General features: G+C 43.9%; 1 protein-coding gene across 12 annotated transcripts in view; it reads left to right on the plus strand.

Annotated features, from left to right (window-relative positions):
- dmd (dystrophin) overlaps positions 1–17,567 on the plus strand; it is a 2,299,423-nt gene that overhangs the window by 815,691 nt on the left and 1,466,165 nt on the right. For 10 of the 12 annotated variants that reach the window (XM_070893344.1, XM_070893337.1, XM_070893339.1 and 7 more), the window contains exon 9: positions 7,974–8,099. The exons of the other annotated variants lie outside the window; for them this stretch is intronic. In XM_070893344.1, coding sequence (XP_070749445.1) covers positions 7,974–8,099 — 126 coding nt within the window. The remainder of the gene's footprint in view (positions 1–7,973; positions 8,100–17,567) is intronic. 12 annotated transcript variants of the gene reach the window in all.

The raw sequence follows: 17,567 nt of genomic DNA on the forward strand, positions 1-17,567 counted from the left end.
CAAGTCACTCTGCAGCCTCATAGCATCCTCCTCGCAGCTCACACTGCCACCCAACTTAGTGTCATCCGCATGCATGTGGCTTAACAATAAGTCCGACAAGCATTAACTGAACAGCTAACCAATGCTGCAAATTCTGTACAACAGTCCATTATGCACAGTCTGCCTTAGTCCAAGACCTGAATCATAGCATCATAGAAATTTACAAAGCAGAAGAAGGCCATTGGGCCCATTATGTCTGTGTCAGCCGAAAGAACTATGCAGCTGCATCCTACTTTCCAGCTCTTGGTCCGTAGCCCTATAGGTTACAGCAAATGCATATTAAGCATTTTAAATGCGCTGAGTGTTTCTGTATCTGAATGAAAAGGGAATTGACTGTAGGTTAAGAATGAATGCAAAAACATATTAATGTTGTAAATTCCCATTTTAATTTGACATTCAATATGTTACTAAAGCTTTATTTTTATGTATTAAATTTGTAAGAACTGTTGCTGGAAAGCATTAATGTAGTTAGTCATTTTGCAGTAATTTTAAGTCATGTGCACACAGCACAACAGAACTGTTTGAAAAAGACATGCACAGCAGATTGGTCATATTGGAAAGGTCCGGGGGACTGGGGGTCCTGTACTTTATTAAAAAAGCAAGGAAGAAAATGGGATATCAATTAAAGGAACTGTCCTTTTTTTTTAAAAAAAGTCCAACCAAGGAGTACAGTAGATACATTTGAAAAAAAAAGGCAGCACATATATAGGGCTCTTCGAGGAGGGAAACAGTGGAACAGGGGCATTTTAAAAAAAGCTGTACAACTGGAGCTATTAAAAAAATCTGGATAACAGGCAAAGTAACTAAAAAAGTACAACAGGGGCAAGTGGGGAAAAAAACAGCCCGAAGGTACAGACAAGAGGGCGGTGTCCCCCAGGCATTGACCCGAGGCCCACGACTGTTCACTGTCTTTATTAATGACCTGGACAGCGGTACTGGGACTTTGGTCAGTAAGTTTGCAGAGGACACCAAAATTCATGCAAGGGTTAAAACAGTGCAGAGGTGCAATCAAATGCAGAGATTTAGATGTGCTAGGCGAATGGGCCACACAATGGCAATTGGAACTTAACTTGGATAAATGTAGGGGCCGAAATTGCCCTCCGCCCTAAACGGGGCGCACCTACCGTTATTTTTCTCCGATGGGGTGGAGAATGCGGTGATTTTATTTTGTTCGGTGTCGGTGCGGTGTTCCAGGCGGCTGCGGAGCGGAAGTGCTGTTGTGTCGGGTCAGTCACCGCTCCAACTCGTCAGCTCCGCACTGACGCGTCTCAACGTCCTCCCCTTCAGTTAAAGGGGAGGGCCGCTGCAAACTCTGCATTTACTTAATTTGGGTCCACTGGACCACCAGGGAGGGTTTCGGCAGGGCCAGCGGCCAAGCACTCAAGAGGGGTTGCCAGACGAACCCGTGGCTGCCATTGCTGTGCCGACCTCGGAGTCGGCCGACAATTAAAATAAAATGGCAGCCACAGCAGTGTGCCCTCCCCTTTAAAGGTGGACACGCCGCCCAGCCACAAGAAGCTTCCAGCTGGGGAAATCTGTCGGGGATGGGGGGCACCGAGCGGTGGCTGATCCGCTCCCGTGGGGCAATTTCCCACGTGGGGCGGAAAGGGGGTCACCGCCGGTCGGTAATGGATCAGTGTGAGCCCAATGGGGCGGGAAGACTGGCTGAGGCGGTCCCGTACACCACTCCCAAAATAAAGGAGGGTGATTTACAAAATCGCGGCCCCACCTCGCAGACCAGGCGGTGATTGCTTTCCACACCGTTGCCAGAGGCAGTAATCGCTCTTTTTAGAAAGGGGGGCAGTTTCGGCCCCGTAGTGTCAAGCATGTTGCTAAGGCCAACACAAAGTATACCAAGCATTTGCAGGGAACAATACTGAAAGAGGTTGCGAGAGTACAAAACCTCGGTGATATTTGCACATATCGCTGAAGGCCCAGGACCCAATGCAGAGAAGCTTTAGCTAAAGCTAACCAGGGTATTGGGTTGTATTACTAGAACCATTCAGTACAAATCAAAGGACACCATTCTGTCATTATACAGGTTACTGGTTCGACCACAGCTGGAGTACTGTGCTCAGATTCGGTGGGTGATTTCGTGACCTTGGGACTGGTTCAGAGAAGAATTACGGGAATGATCCCTCTCTTAAAGAACCTTAGCTACTCAAATAGGTTTATGAAACTTGGGGGCGAAATTGCCCCTCTCCTTAAGGCCTGTTACCCCCATCGGCCACGCTGCGGAGAGGAATGGCCGGCGACTTTTCGTGGAATGGCCGCTGCTAGTCCAATTGCCCTCCCGAGTGTCCCGGCGGCGCCCCCGACCCCAGTGAGGCTGTAGCCTGTTGCAGAAGCGGTGCGGCTTCCCTTAAAGGGGAGGGCACTCTGCCACGGCCGGCATGTTTTTTTTTTGTCGGCCAACTGCCATGTTGGCCCGACAGATATGCCCCCGGGTTCAGCCGGGCCGCCAACAGGCAGACCTGGCATCCCCTCTTGGGTGCCGGGCCACTGGGCGGGCCAAAACCCTACCTGGTGGCCCCGTGGGTTTTAAAAGTGCGGAGGCTCTCCCCTTTAAGTGAAGGGGAGAACCGTGGTGATGTGGTGCCGTGATGACGTCATTGCGGGGGTGACTCCGCACCGCCCCCAACTTCCGCCCCTCAGTTCCCGTCATCGCCGTGTTTTTGCCCCTTCGGTGTCGTCACCACCCCCATTAAGACCGACCTCCGGATCAAAACAAAAACAAAAACAAGGAGCCGAATGTTGCGCAAGAGGCGACCTGACGGCAGCTGCGGTATAAAACATCGAAAAGGAGTGGGGGCGCCCCGTTTTGGGCCGGGGGCAATTTCCACCCCTTGGTCTGTTTATTTAGAGCAGTGTAGACTTTGAAGCAACCTGTTAGAGGGTTATAAAATAATGAAAGGGCCTATTGATAGATTATTCTAGTTTGACAGGTTGAGGAGGACCAAGGGACTTGAGTTTCAACTACGCAAGAGTAGGAATAGACTGAATGTTCGGTAATTCTTTGCCCTGGAAGTAGTGAGCCTCTAGAATGCCTTGCTGGCTGGCGCGGTGGGTGCTGACTCTGTATGCCTTCAGGAGGCAGCTGGACCGCGTCTGTAGTCCTGGTCTTTTCCTGCCTGACATTTTTATCTGATCTTAAATCAGGCTGGCAAGAAATTAAGCAGGAGTAGGACATTGGGGCCAGGGAGCTTAGGGAAGGGGACAACTGAGTCAGAGACCAAAGTAACAAAGTCAAGGAGATTCAAGAATGGATCTTGGAGTGGAAGGATTGTAGGGCTGCAGTCCAGCCAGAATTTTAAGTGGCAGGAAGGAACCCAAGTAGAGGACTTTAGCAGGATGCCTGTAGCAAGTTGAGGAGGAAAATGGGGTCCCAGTCCAGGCAGCAATTTTGATGCCAAAGGATGGTTGGGTCAGGGACCACAGGGGAGCTTGCGTTGGTCAAGGGGGAATGTGGGGCTCCACGCTGTTTTGGTAATTTCAGCGGCAACACGGGGATTGAGCCAGAGACCTCAGCAGAAAGATTCCAGGAATGGGCCCTCTGGAGTGTTTGTTGTGAAGTCACATTAATTGAGGTCTAGAAGGGGTGGGGGGGAGTTTTGAAGTCTATATGTATGCATTTAAAAACAACTCATAATGATCTTGTACCTTATAAAAGTGGCCGTTCTAGCGCGAGCCGAGACAGTGAGTGTCTTCAGGCTGTTTCTCATAGTGTTATCACAGCCAAACCCAATTCTGGCACCTGATCCCATATATGCATTTCCAACAGGGGTTACTGTATAATGTTTAGGAATGGTAACTCTGGCCAACTTTCCCCATCTCTAACCTGTGGGTGCTGAGGCCAACTTGAGGTCCCCACCACTGCCACATAGAGGTTAACTAGCTTGACACAGTGCACGATCAAACCTAGGGCCATGAAAGTGGGCTGCATCATTGTCATTTACTTGTCAACCTGGCCATACAAAGAGGTCTGGAATTGAAAGAGGCACAGCAGCAAGAAGAGGAAGAATTGGAGAATGGCCTGCGAGAACCACCAGAAGGAAGGGCAGCACAGCTCATTGCAACTTGATAGGTCAGGGAGCCATTGAAAGAGCTCTCGGTGTCCCTTTCAATCCCCTTATCTGAGAAGTCATAAAATGCCCTCAGCATTAACAATTCTTGTTACTCCTTCAGCACTTCCTTGATTCTACATTAAAAAATATTTAAGAAGAAGACCTTACATTTGTATAGCGCCTTTGACAATCTCAGCATGTCACAAAGTGTCTTACAGCCAATGAAGTATATTTTGAGGAGTACTTACAGGAAACATGGCAACCAATTTTTACACAGCCAGGTTCCACAAATTGAATGAAATAAATGAAGAGATGATGGGGGCCAAAATTGACTCCTGACCAAAAAGTAAGTGCACTTACCGATCTTGACGTTTTTTCCCCGCCCCAATCCCTAGAGCGGATCTTGCGCCAATATTCAGGTCTTTGTTCTGTATTTCCGGTTGGGGCGGTATTGAGGGGCGGAAGTGCCCTTTCCACGGTTTGACCGCCTCAATGTGTCATCAGCGCGTTAGCGTGATGCGGACATGCCGCGTCGTACTGACATACCACAACGTCTCTCCTCTTCAGTTAAAGGGGCGTGCCGCTGCGAACTCTGCATGGGGTTTAGTTAGGCCCACTGTGCCACCAGGGAGGGTTTCGGCCAGGCAAGAGGGGATACCGAGCTGCCTGTTGGCAGCTGGCCCCAAACCCGTGACCACCATTGTCAGGCTGACCTCGGAGCTGGCCAACAATTGAAAGAAAATGGAGGCGCCGGCAGCGGGCCCTTCCCTTTAAGGGCGGATGCGCCATCCAGCCACACACAGTTTCACACAGGGGAAAACTGTCAGTGGTATCGACTGGTGACGGCGCTGCTCCCGTGGGGCAATTTCACGTGGGGGTCAGAAAGGGGTCACCACCGGTCAGAAAGGGGGTCAGCATGTACGGCCGGCGCAAAAACCCACTCCCGCCGCTCCCGGCCCAGGAGGCAATTTAGGATGGGTCGGCCCCTTCATCTGCCCCCGGTCGGTAAGGCCTATTTGCTCCATTACCACCTCTTTGATATGGATAGAGGCGGTAATGGAGCTTACGAAAGGGGGCAGTTTCGGCCCCGATCCATTTTAGTGATGTTGGTTGAGGTATAAATATTGGCCAAAATTCCCCAGTTCTTTAAAATGGTGCCGTGGGTTCTTTTAACTGTTTAACTCTCATCTGAAAGATGGCACCTCCAATGGGGCATTGCTCCCTCATTTCTGCACTGAAATGTCAGCCTGGATTATGTGTTCCGGTCTCTGGAGTGGGACTTTGACTTTCACAGCCTTTTGACTCAGAAACTGGAGTATGGCCATTGAGCCAAGGCTGACACCATTCGCCCACCCTCTATGTCAATGACATTCTGATAATGCAGATTAACAAGCTGTGATGAAAATGAACTATAATCTAAAGTCCCAAATGTGATAAAGTTTAATTCCAAACACAATATCGTAGTGAATTCTTTTTCCACCCAAGTGATCAATCCTTAGTGCTTTTCTTAAATGAAGGCTTACTAACTTGACCAGCCCTCTGAGGTGCTGCCCAGTGGCTTTGGCAGAGCTGGTGAAAGGCTGCTGTTGCTCGTGTGCACTCCGCAGATGCTCCTGGCCAGTAACTTCTAGGAGTTATATTTTCTGTGGTGCAGGTGATGGGGCTTTCCTTTCATTAAGATTCATGGGGGCAAAGGGTTCATTGAAATGGTTGGTTGTGAGACAGGCTCTGTACAGCTCGACTGATTATACAGTATATGTATTTGCTGCTGGATCCAACTCTTCTTCAGGAGGATCCAGCACCTCATCCAAAATTTGATTCATTTAAGCCATTTGAAAAATGTTAAATTATCAAAAAAAATCAATACAGTTGTAATATGCACCTCTCTCACTCTGGCCTGTGGCAGTAATTGTAGTGAATATGCACATACAATGGCTCATGGTTAAAATGAGCTTCTCAGAAGTGATGCTGAGCCATTTTGCTCCAATATTACACTCCATAGCCGCATGAGCAATCTTTTCATCACTTATACTGGTTAAGTGGCTCGTTAGCTGCTTGAGATGTGTTCAAGGATCATTATTACAGGTGGGGTATGATTACCTTTCTTTTTCATTCCCACTAACATGATCAAAAAGTTCACATTTCAAAATGACACATTCCTGTGATTTGTTAGTATGCGTCTTAACAAAAGAGAAGAATATAGCTCTTAGTGAGCAGTGTTTCTAATTGAAAGTCAAAGAAAAGCCTTTTAAATTGAGATCAGAACTCTTGTACTAATTGCACAGGGGATGATGAGACTAAGGTTTTATTATTGATGTAATATTTTTGAATATACTAAAATAATTTATGGCACATTGACTGGTACAGAGACACTCAAAATTCCTTTGAGGATAAACTTCCACTCTTCTCTCTGCCACCATCTAGCGATTACACACTAACCAGTCGAGGGGATTGTCGGTGATGGGCTTCCAGAAGTCTTGTGCTGTTGCTTTGAACTGGTCACTAGTGGACAAGAGATAATTCTTGACCAGTCCCCTTTGCCTCTGTGTGAATGTGTACCTGACTTCTGCTACTAATATGCTAGCGATTGAAAATGTAGTGGAATAAGCCTTGTGTAGCTGTTCTGTGCTGCAGTATGGTTTGGCTCCTATGTTAGAACATCACTCTGTCCAGAGCAATCTTAAACTGAAGAAGTTTATTAAATATATTTGGTGCAGTTTTTACAGATACAGTGTGTGTATGATTAGAATTATAGAAAGTTATGGCACCGAAGGAGGCCATTTGGCCCGTCTTGTCTGTGCCGGCCGAAAAAGAGCTATCCAGTGTAGTACTCTGGAAAAAATTCCCCAGCCAAATAATAATGGGCAGAGAACTTGCATTTATATAGCGTGTTTCACATTCCTGCCAATGAAATATTTCAAAGTGTAATTATTGTTGTAATGTCGGCAAATGTGGCAGAACATTTACACACAGCACGGCCTCAAACAGCAGTGAGATAGATGATCAAATCATTTGTTTTTTTTTAGTGCAGTTGGTTGAGGAATAATTATTGGCCAGGACACCTGACTGACTAGATTATATGTTCAAGTCTTTCACTAGAACTGTAAAAGCTTCTGTAGGCCCAAGATTAATATTACATTTTCAAAAAGTGCATACATTAACATGTACTTTAATTTTCTGTAAACTGATATAATGAGCATTCTTGTAAACCAGTGACTTCATTCATAGAAACATAGAAAATAGGTGCAGGAGCAGGCCATTCGGCCCTTCTAGCCTGCACCGCCATTCAATGAGTTCATGGCTGAACATGCAACTTCAGTACCCCCTTCCTGCTTTCTCGCCATACCCCTTGATCCCCCTCGTAGTAAGGACTTCATCTAACTCCTTTCAGTTAGGTGATCACGTTTAAGAGTTTTTGATTGGTTAAGACTTACTTCATTTGATATAAACTTACAGTTTTAGAAATGCTAGTAATTACCTGATAGATTCAGCAGTGTCCCACTAACAGTTACCCACTAACATTAAGGTAAATTCACTTTCAGCAAGGATGCTGGATGGAGTGTCATACAGAAGTGAGGTATTCTGCCTCAGACAGTGAAAAGCTGATATGTTTTACCTAAAGACAAGTTGACATGTTGTCTCTCTCATGTGAATTGTCTTCTCTGTTTTGATGATAATGATGGAGGAATTTTCAATCCCAACTTTCATTGGTGGTGTTGGAGGAAAATACAAAAAGATTGGTTGTGAGCAGTATTTTTGTGTAGATTTCTTGTGCTGTTGCTAAGATTTCTCCACTCAGTTTTACATCTCTCTACTTGCTGACACTCTTTCCACAATGTTTCTCTGCTTTTCCCAATTTCCCCCTTTTAGATCACAGTCTGTGTCGCACAAGGCCACGTGCGCACTCCTTCACCTTCTAAACGCTACAAAAGCTATGCCTACACGCAAGCCGCTTACGTTATGTCTCCTGACCAAAAAATGGACCTCCCTCCAAAGGTCTGTCATCACTGCATGATCTTCTCCACCTGCCTGCTCTGTTCTCCTGATTTCACGCTGCTAGTATTTGTAGCTTAGACTGGTTAGATCTTCTTACTGCTCTATGATTAGATTTGTATAAAGCCCTGCATGTACCAATTGTAGAAACACTAACTAACACTGAAATGAATGATTGATGATGTATGCTTTGAGGACTGTTGTGAACATTTATGTGCTGTGCTGGATTAAGGTTTTTTATTAATTACTGTAATCCCATTAGTTTTGTAGAATTGCAAGGAGTATATTCAGTTCACACTATATGTATTGCACTTCCATGTTTATTGATTTCAGTTACTGAGCCACAAACTTTGTGCTGAACAGCAGTATTCTGCAGTGCTGATAAAAACCATTGACCAGAACATTATCAATATCTATAGTCATTGTGATCATGAGTATAACATTGGTTTGCCTATTTTTTCTCTTGGAAAACTACTTTTGAGCACTTAAAGCCATATTTCAGTGATCTATTTTACATTATTGCATTGTTGAGCAAACATGGACTATAGGTTCTTAATTTGCTTTTTGTACTACAAGATCTATAGAGAAATGTAATTTTCTTTCAGTACTTTATCTTCTTGGTTCCCTCTAGCATGTAAATTTAGGTCTTACAGCATAGAATATGAGAAAAAATATATTCTTTAAAACTATATCGAAGGGGGATTAGGTTGCATACTGGGGCTACTTTCACTTCTCGGACTGAGTTTGAATTCAGCCCTGGCTCATGAGATGAAAATCTCAATAGCTGACTGTGATATGAGGTTAGACGATTTTAAACTAGCAACCGACTAGTTGTACGTCCATAACAGAAAATTAATCATTCAGCATTAATTGATGCTAAGTTACCAATGTTAATATCATTTGGATAGTTGTTATGAAAATGAAAATCTCACAATGGTCCATGCATGCAAATACGTACATGATACAAGTTGTTTGATCTAATCTGTCCTAAGGTGAGGTTTGCTCTGGTATATCGAGAGAAGACTAAAATGGATTACATGGTTGTTGGAGTGAGTTTAACTGCACTAGGCTTTTAGTACAACCAATATTCCATATTAGATTCAGCTTTTTAAACTGACTATTTAAAATGATGGCAAAGAAGACAATACTTCACCTTTGACCATGCGTGAGTCAATTCCCATCTTTGGGTTTTAATTTTTCTGCAGAAATATGTTTACAGCTGAGTCACATTTTGAACAATTGTATCAGTAACCAATTAAGAGCCGAGTTTTATGTTCAGGATGCTTAGTACCGAGGTAATGTGTGTAATAAAGTGACTTCACTGTAAAGATATGCACACAGATATATGAGGGAGCGGGAAAATCTTGTCAACATCAGACTGTGCTGGTTTTTACTGAAGCTGCCAGTGGCTTCCAGTGTCTGATAACCAGGGCCACTTTGATAAGAAAGATCAAATTCTAATTTTATTAAGTAGGTGCTAGAGATTTGACATGTCTTGGGATCTCATTCTGCAGTTTCATCAGTTTATAATTGGGCCAACCAATGGTAACTAATTAAAATTGGATTTTTACTGCATTGGATTTTGGGAGCCTTGGAGGTCGCATTCCACAATTCAATTTTACTCATGAAAACTACAACTTCGTAGTCTTGCTTATAATCTCATAAACCTGGCTTCGATGGAGAGAACTAGCTTATTGTAATGATGGCTGAGCATTTCTTGACACACCAAGATGTGTTATTGCTTCTATCAGATTGTTCATCCCATTCCCAATGCAGTACAAGACTTTCTATTCTGATGGGATATTCCTGCCTGCCCTGCTTGAGTCTTTCAGTAACTGGTGTTAGAAACATAGAAACATAGAAAATAGGTGCAGGAGTAGGCCATTCGGCCCTTCTTGCCTGCACCGCCATTCAATGAGTTCATGGCTGAACATGCAACTTCAGTACCCCATTCCTGCTTTCTCACCATACCCCTTGATTCCCCTAGTAGTAAGGACCCCATCTAACTCCTTTTTGAATATATTTAGTGAATTGGCCTCAACTACTTTCTGTGGTGGAGAATTCCACAGGTTCACCACTCTCTGGGTGAAGAAATTCCTCCTCATCTCGGTCCTAAATGGCTTACCCTTATCCTTAGACTGTGTCCCCTGGTTCTGGACTTCCCCAACATTGGGAACATTCTTCCTGCATCTAACCTGTCTAAACCCGTCAGAATTTTAAACGTTTCTATGAGGTCCCCGCTCATTCTTCTGAACTCCAGTGAATACAAGCCCAGTTGATCCAGTCTTTCTTGATAGGTCAGTCCCGCCATCCCGGGAATCAGTCTGGTGAACCTTCGCTGCACTCCCTCAATAGCAAGAATGTCCTTCCTCAGGTTAGGAGACCAAAACTGTACACAATACTCCAGGTGTGGCCTCACCAAGGCCCTGTACAACTGTAGCAACACCTCCCTGCCCCTGTACTCAAATCCCCTCGCTATGAAGGCTAACATGCCATTTGCTTTCTTAACCGCCTGCTGTACCTGCATGCCAACCTTCAATGACTGATGTACCATGACACCCAGGTCTCGTTGCACCTCCCCTTTTCCTAATCTGTCACCATTCAGATAATAGTCTGTCTCTCTGTTTTTACCACCAAAGTGGATAACCTCACATTTATCCACATTATACTTCATCTGCCACGCATTTGCCCACTCATCTAACCTATCCAAGTCGCTCTGCAGCCTCATAGCATCCTCCTCGCAGCTCACACTGTCACCCAACTTAGTGTCATCCGCAAATTTGGAGATACTACATTTAATCCCCTCGTCTAAATCATTAATGTACAGTGTAAACAGCTGGGGCCCCAGCACAGAACCTTGCGGTACCCCACTAGTCACTGCCTGCCATTCTGAAAAGTCTCCATTTACTCCTACTCTTTGCTTCCTGTCTGACAACCAGTTCTCAATCCATGTCAGCACACTACCCCCAATCCCATGTGCTTTAACTTTGCACATTAATCTCTTGTGTGGGACCTTGTCGAAAGCTTTCTGAAAGTCCAAATATACCACATCAACTGGTTCTCCCTTGTCCACTCTACTGGAAACATCCTCAAAAAATTCCAGAAGATTTGTCAAGCATGATTTCCCTTTCACAAATCCATGCTGACTTGGACCTATCATATCACCTCTTTCCAAATGCACTGCTATGACATCCTTAATAATTGATTCCATCATTTTCCCCACTACTGATGTCAGGCTGACCGGTCTATAATTCCCTGTTATCTCTCTCCCTCCTTTTTTAAAAAGTGGGGTTACATTGGCTACCCTCCACTCCATAGGAACTGATCCAGAGTCAATGGAATGTTGGAAAATGACTGTCAATGCATCCACTATTTCCAAGGCCACCTCCTTAAGTACTCTGGGATGCAGTCCATCAGGCCCTGGGGATTTATCGGCCTTCAATCCCATCAATTTCCCCAACACAATTTCCCGACTAATAAGGATTTCCCTCAGTTCCTCCTCCTTACTAGACCCTCCGACCCCTTTTATATCCGGAAGGTTGTTTGTGTCCTCCTCAGTGAATACCGAACCAAAGTACTTGTTCAATTGGTCCGCCATTTCTTTGTTCCCCGTTATGACTTCCCCTGATTCTGACTGCAGGGGACCTACGTTTGTCTTTACTAACCTTTTTCTCTTTACATATCTATAGAAACTTTTGTAATCCGTCTTAATGTTCCCTGCAAGCTTCTTCCCGTACTCCATTTTCCCTGCCCTAATGAAACCCTTTGTCCTCCTCTGCTGAGTTCTAAATTTCTCCCAGTCCCCGGGTTCGCTGCTATTTCTGGCCAATTTGTATGCCACTTCCTTGGCTTTAATACTATCCCTGATTTCCCTTGATAGCCACGGTTGAGCCACCTTCCCTTTTTTATTTTTACGCCAGACAGGAATGTACAATTGTTGTAGTTCATCCATGCGGTCTCTAAATGTCTGCCATTGCCCATCCACAGTCAACCCCTTCAGTATCATTCGCCAATCTATCCTAGCCAATTCACGCCTCATACCTTCAAAGTTACCCTTCTTTAAGTTCTGGACCATGGTCTCTGAATTAACTGTTTCATTCTCCATCCTAATGCAGAATTCCACCATATTATGGTCACTCTTCCCCAAGGGGTCTCGCACAACGAGATTGCTAATTAATCCTCTCTCATTACACAACACCCAGTCTAAGATGGCCTCCCCCCTAGTTGGTTCCTCGACATATTGGTCTAAAAAACCATCCCTTATGCACTCCAGGAAATCCTCCCCCACCGTATTGCTTCCAGTTTGGTTAACCCAATCTATGTGCACATTAAAGTCACCCATTATAACTGCTGCACCTTTATTGCACGCACCCCTAATTTCATGTTTGATGCCCTCCCCAACATCACTACTACTGTTTGGAGGTCTGTACACAACTCCCACTAATGTTTTTTGCCCTTTGGTATTCTGCAGCTCTACCCATATAGATTCCACATCATCCAAGCTAATGTCCTTCCGAACTATTGCCTTAATTTCCTGTTGATGAATGGTCTGATGCTCTGGTTTTATGTCACTTTTTTGCTGTTCAGAAAAGGAATAAAATAGTCCTAACTGACATTGGCCGCTTTAATTAAAGTGATATATCTTCCTTGAATTTCACTAATGTTATGACTGCATCTAAAAGGACACAGTTGCTTTTATGTTGATATTTTATTAAGGGTGATGTTGGTAGACTACAGGCAATACAATTTTTTCACTGAAACCAAGAAGGTGTAGGTGACCTTCTCCTTAGATCATCGTAACCATTACAATCCAATTACCAGGTTCGAGGGAGAGATGGGACATTCAAATATGCAGAAAGCATCTCTAAAGCCAATCTAGCTATGATTTATTTGAAAGTTATCCAGACTGAAATATTATACTTACAGTAACTCATGTTTTTTTTTAAGTAATCTTGTTTGTATATGCTCTCCATGATAGGTCGGAGGACATGGTAGAAGTTTGTGAATGATGTACTGATAAATGGTGAAATTAATAATTTTGTGTTTTTTAATTGAATCCTCTGGGTAAGTGGATTGTAGTCAAGTGTACTTTGGTATTAGGAACAACATTTTTTTTAAATGGGTGTATTGTGTTTGGTAACAATAAAATTGTTCACAACACAGAGAAAATGCGGTGGGAATATATATAACACCTACAGGAAGTGGGCACTATATGCAAGACTTTTAATATATTATCGATCAATTAAGAAATCAGTTTCAATAATATATATAATATATTTTTAAAATTGTGATATATTTAAAGATCCAATGACCCAGAAATCGCTGGACCGGCACACCTCGTAGGGAGTGCTGTTATTTTTTACCTCACCCTTCAGATTATTTTTGCTGAATGCTGGAAATACAAACGGGACTTCATCAACATTGGGTCCAAAAGTCTATTTCCTTAATCAATGAAATTTAAGGGTAGAGAAAGAAACAGAGGAAATGGCAGAGAGGAAATAGGGTGAATTAGAGTGAAGTTAGATACAGAAAGGGAAATAAAGGGAGGGAAATAAAGATTGGATTAAAAGAGAGAAAAAAAAGAGACAGAAAGGAAAATAAGAAAAATATTTCAAAATTTTAAATTTAGTAAAAATCTGGGAACAATTCACGATCTGCTGGAGTGAGACTAGACTGTTACAACTATTCCCTTTCTGCCAGGACCATAAATCATGAACAGGGTCCTTACATCAGGAAATACCAGCCCTAAATGGCTGTGGCGCGATGCATTTGTATTTTTGGCGCAAATCCAACAATTTTGTGACAATCATGGAGGGGGGGGCAGGAGGCGGGAGATTGACGGCAAACTCTCACTTTTGCGAGGCCAACATTGGAGTGGCGCAAATTGTCCTGCAAATTTTAGCAATTCACAACTCATGCCATATTTCTACCTCGTCACAAATTGCTGGGTTTATCATGCACTAATAACGTGAGCTCGGCCATTATTTTTCAAACAATTTCTATAAAAATTCTTGTACAAGGGATTAACACAAGTAAGATTCCAATTGTTAGTAATGGGTACTGACTGGTTTGTCAGAACAGAGCAGGTAAAATTGTTGTGTGTTAAATGCTGTGCACAAAGCAGGAATTGTCCGAATCCCTTTGCCTTTGATTTATACGGGCCTGAATCAAGTGTTGGTAATCATTCCACCAAACAGGCACTATAAATTATACTCTTGTAGCTTCTGTGAGGTGGAGTTGTTTACTTGGTTTATGATAATGGTACTCAGTACAATGTGGCAGTCCTTGGCCGCTGTCGCGGACAATGTTCATGTAGAGTTCATTTGCATTTTGTTTTCTGAAGAAGCTATTTAATTGGTTTTTAACCAACCTAACTCTCGGCTGGCAAACAATATTAAACATAAAGCAATGTGTAAATAAGAAAATTAGTAAGTGGAAAGAATGAGGCATTGGAGTTACAGTTAGCAATATGAACTCGAGCTAGCAACCATTTATTTGTGTAATTGGATGTTATTGAAATAAGTAATCTATTATTTTGCTGCAGTAATCATTGAAAAGAAGCACTTACTAAATATGCATTCAGCTTCTTGAGAAGTAATTTGTTGATTTGCTGAAGAAGTTCCACCTCATTCAGATTTCCAGTGAATCTGTATATGAATTCTCCACATAACATTTGGGAGATCAAAAATAACTGTAGTTTAGGCACTTTTATATTACAAAGGTGTGCGGTTGATGGGAGTTAGAAATGTGGGTCTATGGGCCCAAGTTTCCACATGATTTGCGCCTGATTTTTAGGAGCAACTGGTGGAGAACGGACTATCTTGGAAATCGCAATTCTCCACATTTTCTTTTCTGCAGTTCTAGTCAGGTAGAACAGTTCGACTTTGGAACAGAATTTTTTCTTCAAAAGGGGGCGTGTCCGGCCACTGACGCCTGATTTGAAAGTTTCCACAGTGAAAACGTACTCCAAACTAAAGTAGAATGGAGCAAGTGAAGATTTTTGTAGAACTGAAAAAACCTGTTCTACACATTAAAAAATCAGGCACAGGTTACAAATTAGGCGTCCAGAACGAGGTGGGGGGGGGGGAGGGGGGAGAGGGGGGAAGGGAAGTCATTAAATTCTACAATAAATCCTTATTTATACTTCTACAAATATTATACAAATAAATCCAACCTGAATAAACATTTATAAGCAAAGAAAAGATTAAATAAACCATCTTCCTACCTGTGTGAAAGTGCTTCAGGCACGGAGAATTCTGCAGTCAGCCTGAGGCGCCCGTTCTTCCCGCGGGGGCGGGGGGAGGGGAGGGGAGAGGAGGCGCCCGTTCTTTCCCGTGGGGGGGGGGAGGCGCCCGTTCTTTCCCGCGGGGGGGGGGGGGTAGGAGCCGCCCGTTCTTCCCGCGGGGGGGGTAGGGGAGAGGAGGCGCCCGTTCTTCCCGCGGGGGTGGTGGGGGAGGAGACAGTGAGAAGGCTGCAAGTGCTAATGTGCTTTTATGAAAAAAATGTTCAAAAATTAAACAGCTACAAAGAACTACAAAAATGGCCGAGTGCCAATGTTTTTTTCACACTGAGCGTGCGCGAACGCTCCAACGCGCACGCGCAGCGTTGCCGACAGGAAAAAAACTAATTTAAATAGTACCCGCCCCCTCCCACTTACAATATCGGTGCGAGTGTAGGCTCCGCCCCCCCCCAGGCGCCGCGCCAAACAGACAAGGAGCTGCAGAACGCTCCAGAATCGCAATTTTTTTTTTTAGGCGCCGTTTTAGGCGCGAAAAACGGGCGCCCTGCTCGGAGGGGCGCCCGTTTTTCATCGTGTCGAAACTTGGGCCCTATATGTGTACTTTAGATAAAGAGTGCATTTCCACAACTGAGTCTCTAAATTCCACAGTGGAGCCCAGCAGGACAGGTACCCACTTTAACAGATGGGGGCCTAGAAATTCGATGCTGCTGTGCCCATTTTTTAAGCCACATAAGCATCCAATATGGCAGTTGGAACGCGTGCGGAGGTGCGCTGCCCAGCCTATTGTTAAAAGCAGAAAAACAGGCGTCGAGGGCTCAGGCCTGAACCAGGCTTAGACCCTTTGCACTTGCAAGTAAGGGGCTTAAGGCCTGTATTAGCCCCCTTTGTAAAATTGGGCTGTGCTAAACGCAGCCAGTGCCAGGCTGCCTGCTTTCAGTCCTAAATGGACTGACACTTTAACTAATGCAGTCTGTCTCCTTTCCTGCTTCCTTTAATTTAATGTGGGAAACTGAATTAATTTCCATGAGAGTCCTGCAATTCTCAGTCATTGCAGGGAATTGTAGCATAGTTTACAGTGTACTGTGGTATAATTGTTACTTTACTGGACTCGTTATCCAGAGGTCTGGACCTCTTGTAAAGAATGTGAGATCAAATTCCACCATGTCAGTTTGCGAATTTGAATTCCATTAAAAAAATCTGGCACTAAATGGCTGGTATCAGTAAAAGTGATCACAAAGTTGTCCGATTGACCTGAAATCCCAATTAGTTTACTGATGTCCTTTAGGAAAATTAACTCATCATCGTTATCCGGTCTGGCTTATCCGCTTTTAACTCTCATCCCTCATCAATGTGGTTGACTCTTAACTTCCCTTTGAAGTGGCCTAGAAAACCACTCAGTTGTAAAAAAAAACCCCCACAAGAATCAAACCGTATGGATCACTCAACTGTGAAACTTCCTACCGAACACCATTGTGCGGGGTTGCTTCACCACACTGACTGCAGCAGTTCCAGAAGAAGGCCCACCACCACAATCTTGAGGGCAACAAGGGATGGACAAAAAAATGCCAGCCTTGCCGGCGATGCTCACATTCTAAGAATTATTTTTTTTTAATTGCAACCACTTTGATTGGGAAAGCAATAGCACCAATATGTTGGGAGAATTGGTTAGCTTTGAAATTTAATAAATGAACATCTCATCCAGATTTCCTTTTAATTTCCCAGAAAATTATTTTCTACTTTTCCACAGCCATGTGCATCATAGTGGAACTGAGAGAACAGTCACACAGCCTGCTCCCAGGTCTGTTGAGCTAGTTGTGGCAGAAGGTGCAACAGCAGGGTCAACCATTCTCTGAATCCCCTTGAAGGTGGTCAAACTGCTGTGCTTTGGCTGTCATCATCTCCACTGGTATAGTTTAAGATTGGGAAGTTGCTACGCGGAGAATTGAGCGAACTAACCTCTCTCAGTGTGGCATAGTGTGTTGGAGGTCAAGATTGCAGCACCACCACTCACCTTTAATGCAAGTTGCATGTCATAATGTATTAGTGTTGAAATAACATTTTAATGAACATCAGGAGAAGGAGCAGTGAGCAGGTGACAGGGACTAAGAAAGTAACGGGAGAACCGCTTGCGTTTTTCCATAGGGACATTAATGTTTCACGTCATTTAATTAAAAATTCAGATTGATTTATCATCCATTCTGTAGGTTTCCCATTGTTGCATATTCCTCCCT

Source organism: Pristiophorus japonicus, chromosome 11 (genome assembly GCF_044704955.1).
Source record: "Pristiophorus japonicus isolate sPriJap1 chromosome 11, sPriJap1.hap1, whole genome shotgun sequence".
Taxonomy (NCBI): domain Eukaryota; kingdom Metazoa; phylum Chordata; class Chondrichthyes; family Pristiophoridae; genus Pristiophorus; species Pristiophorus japonicus.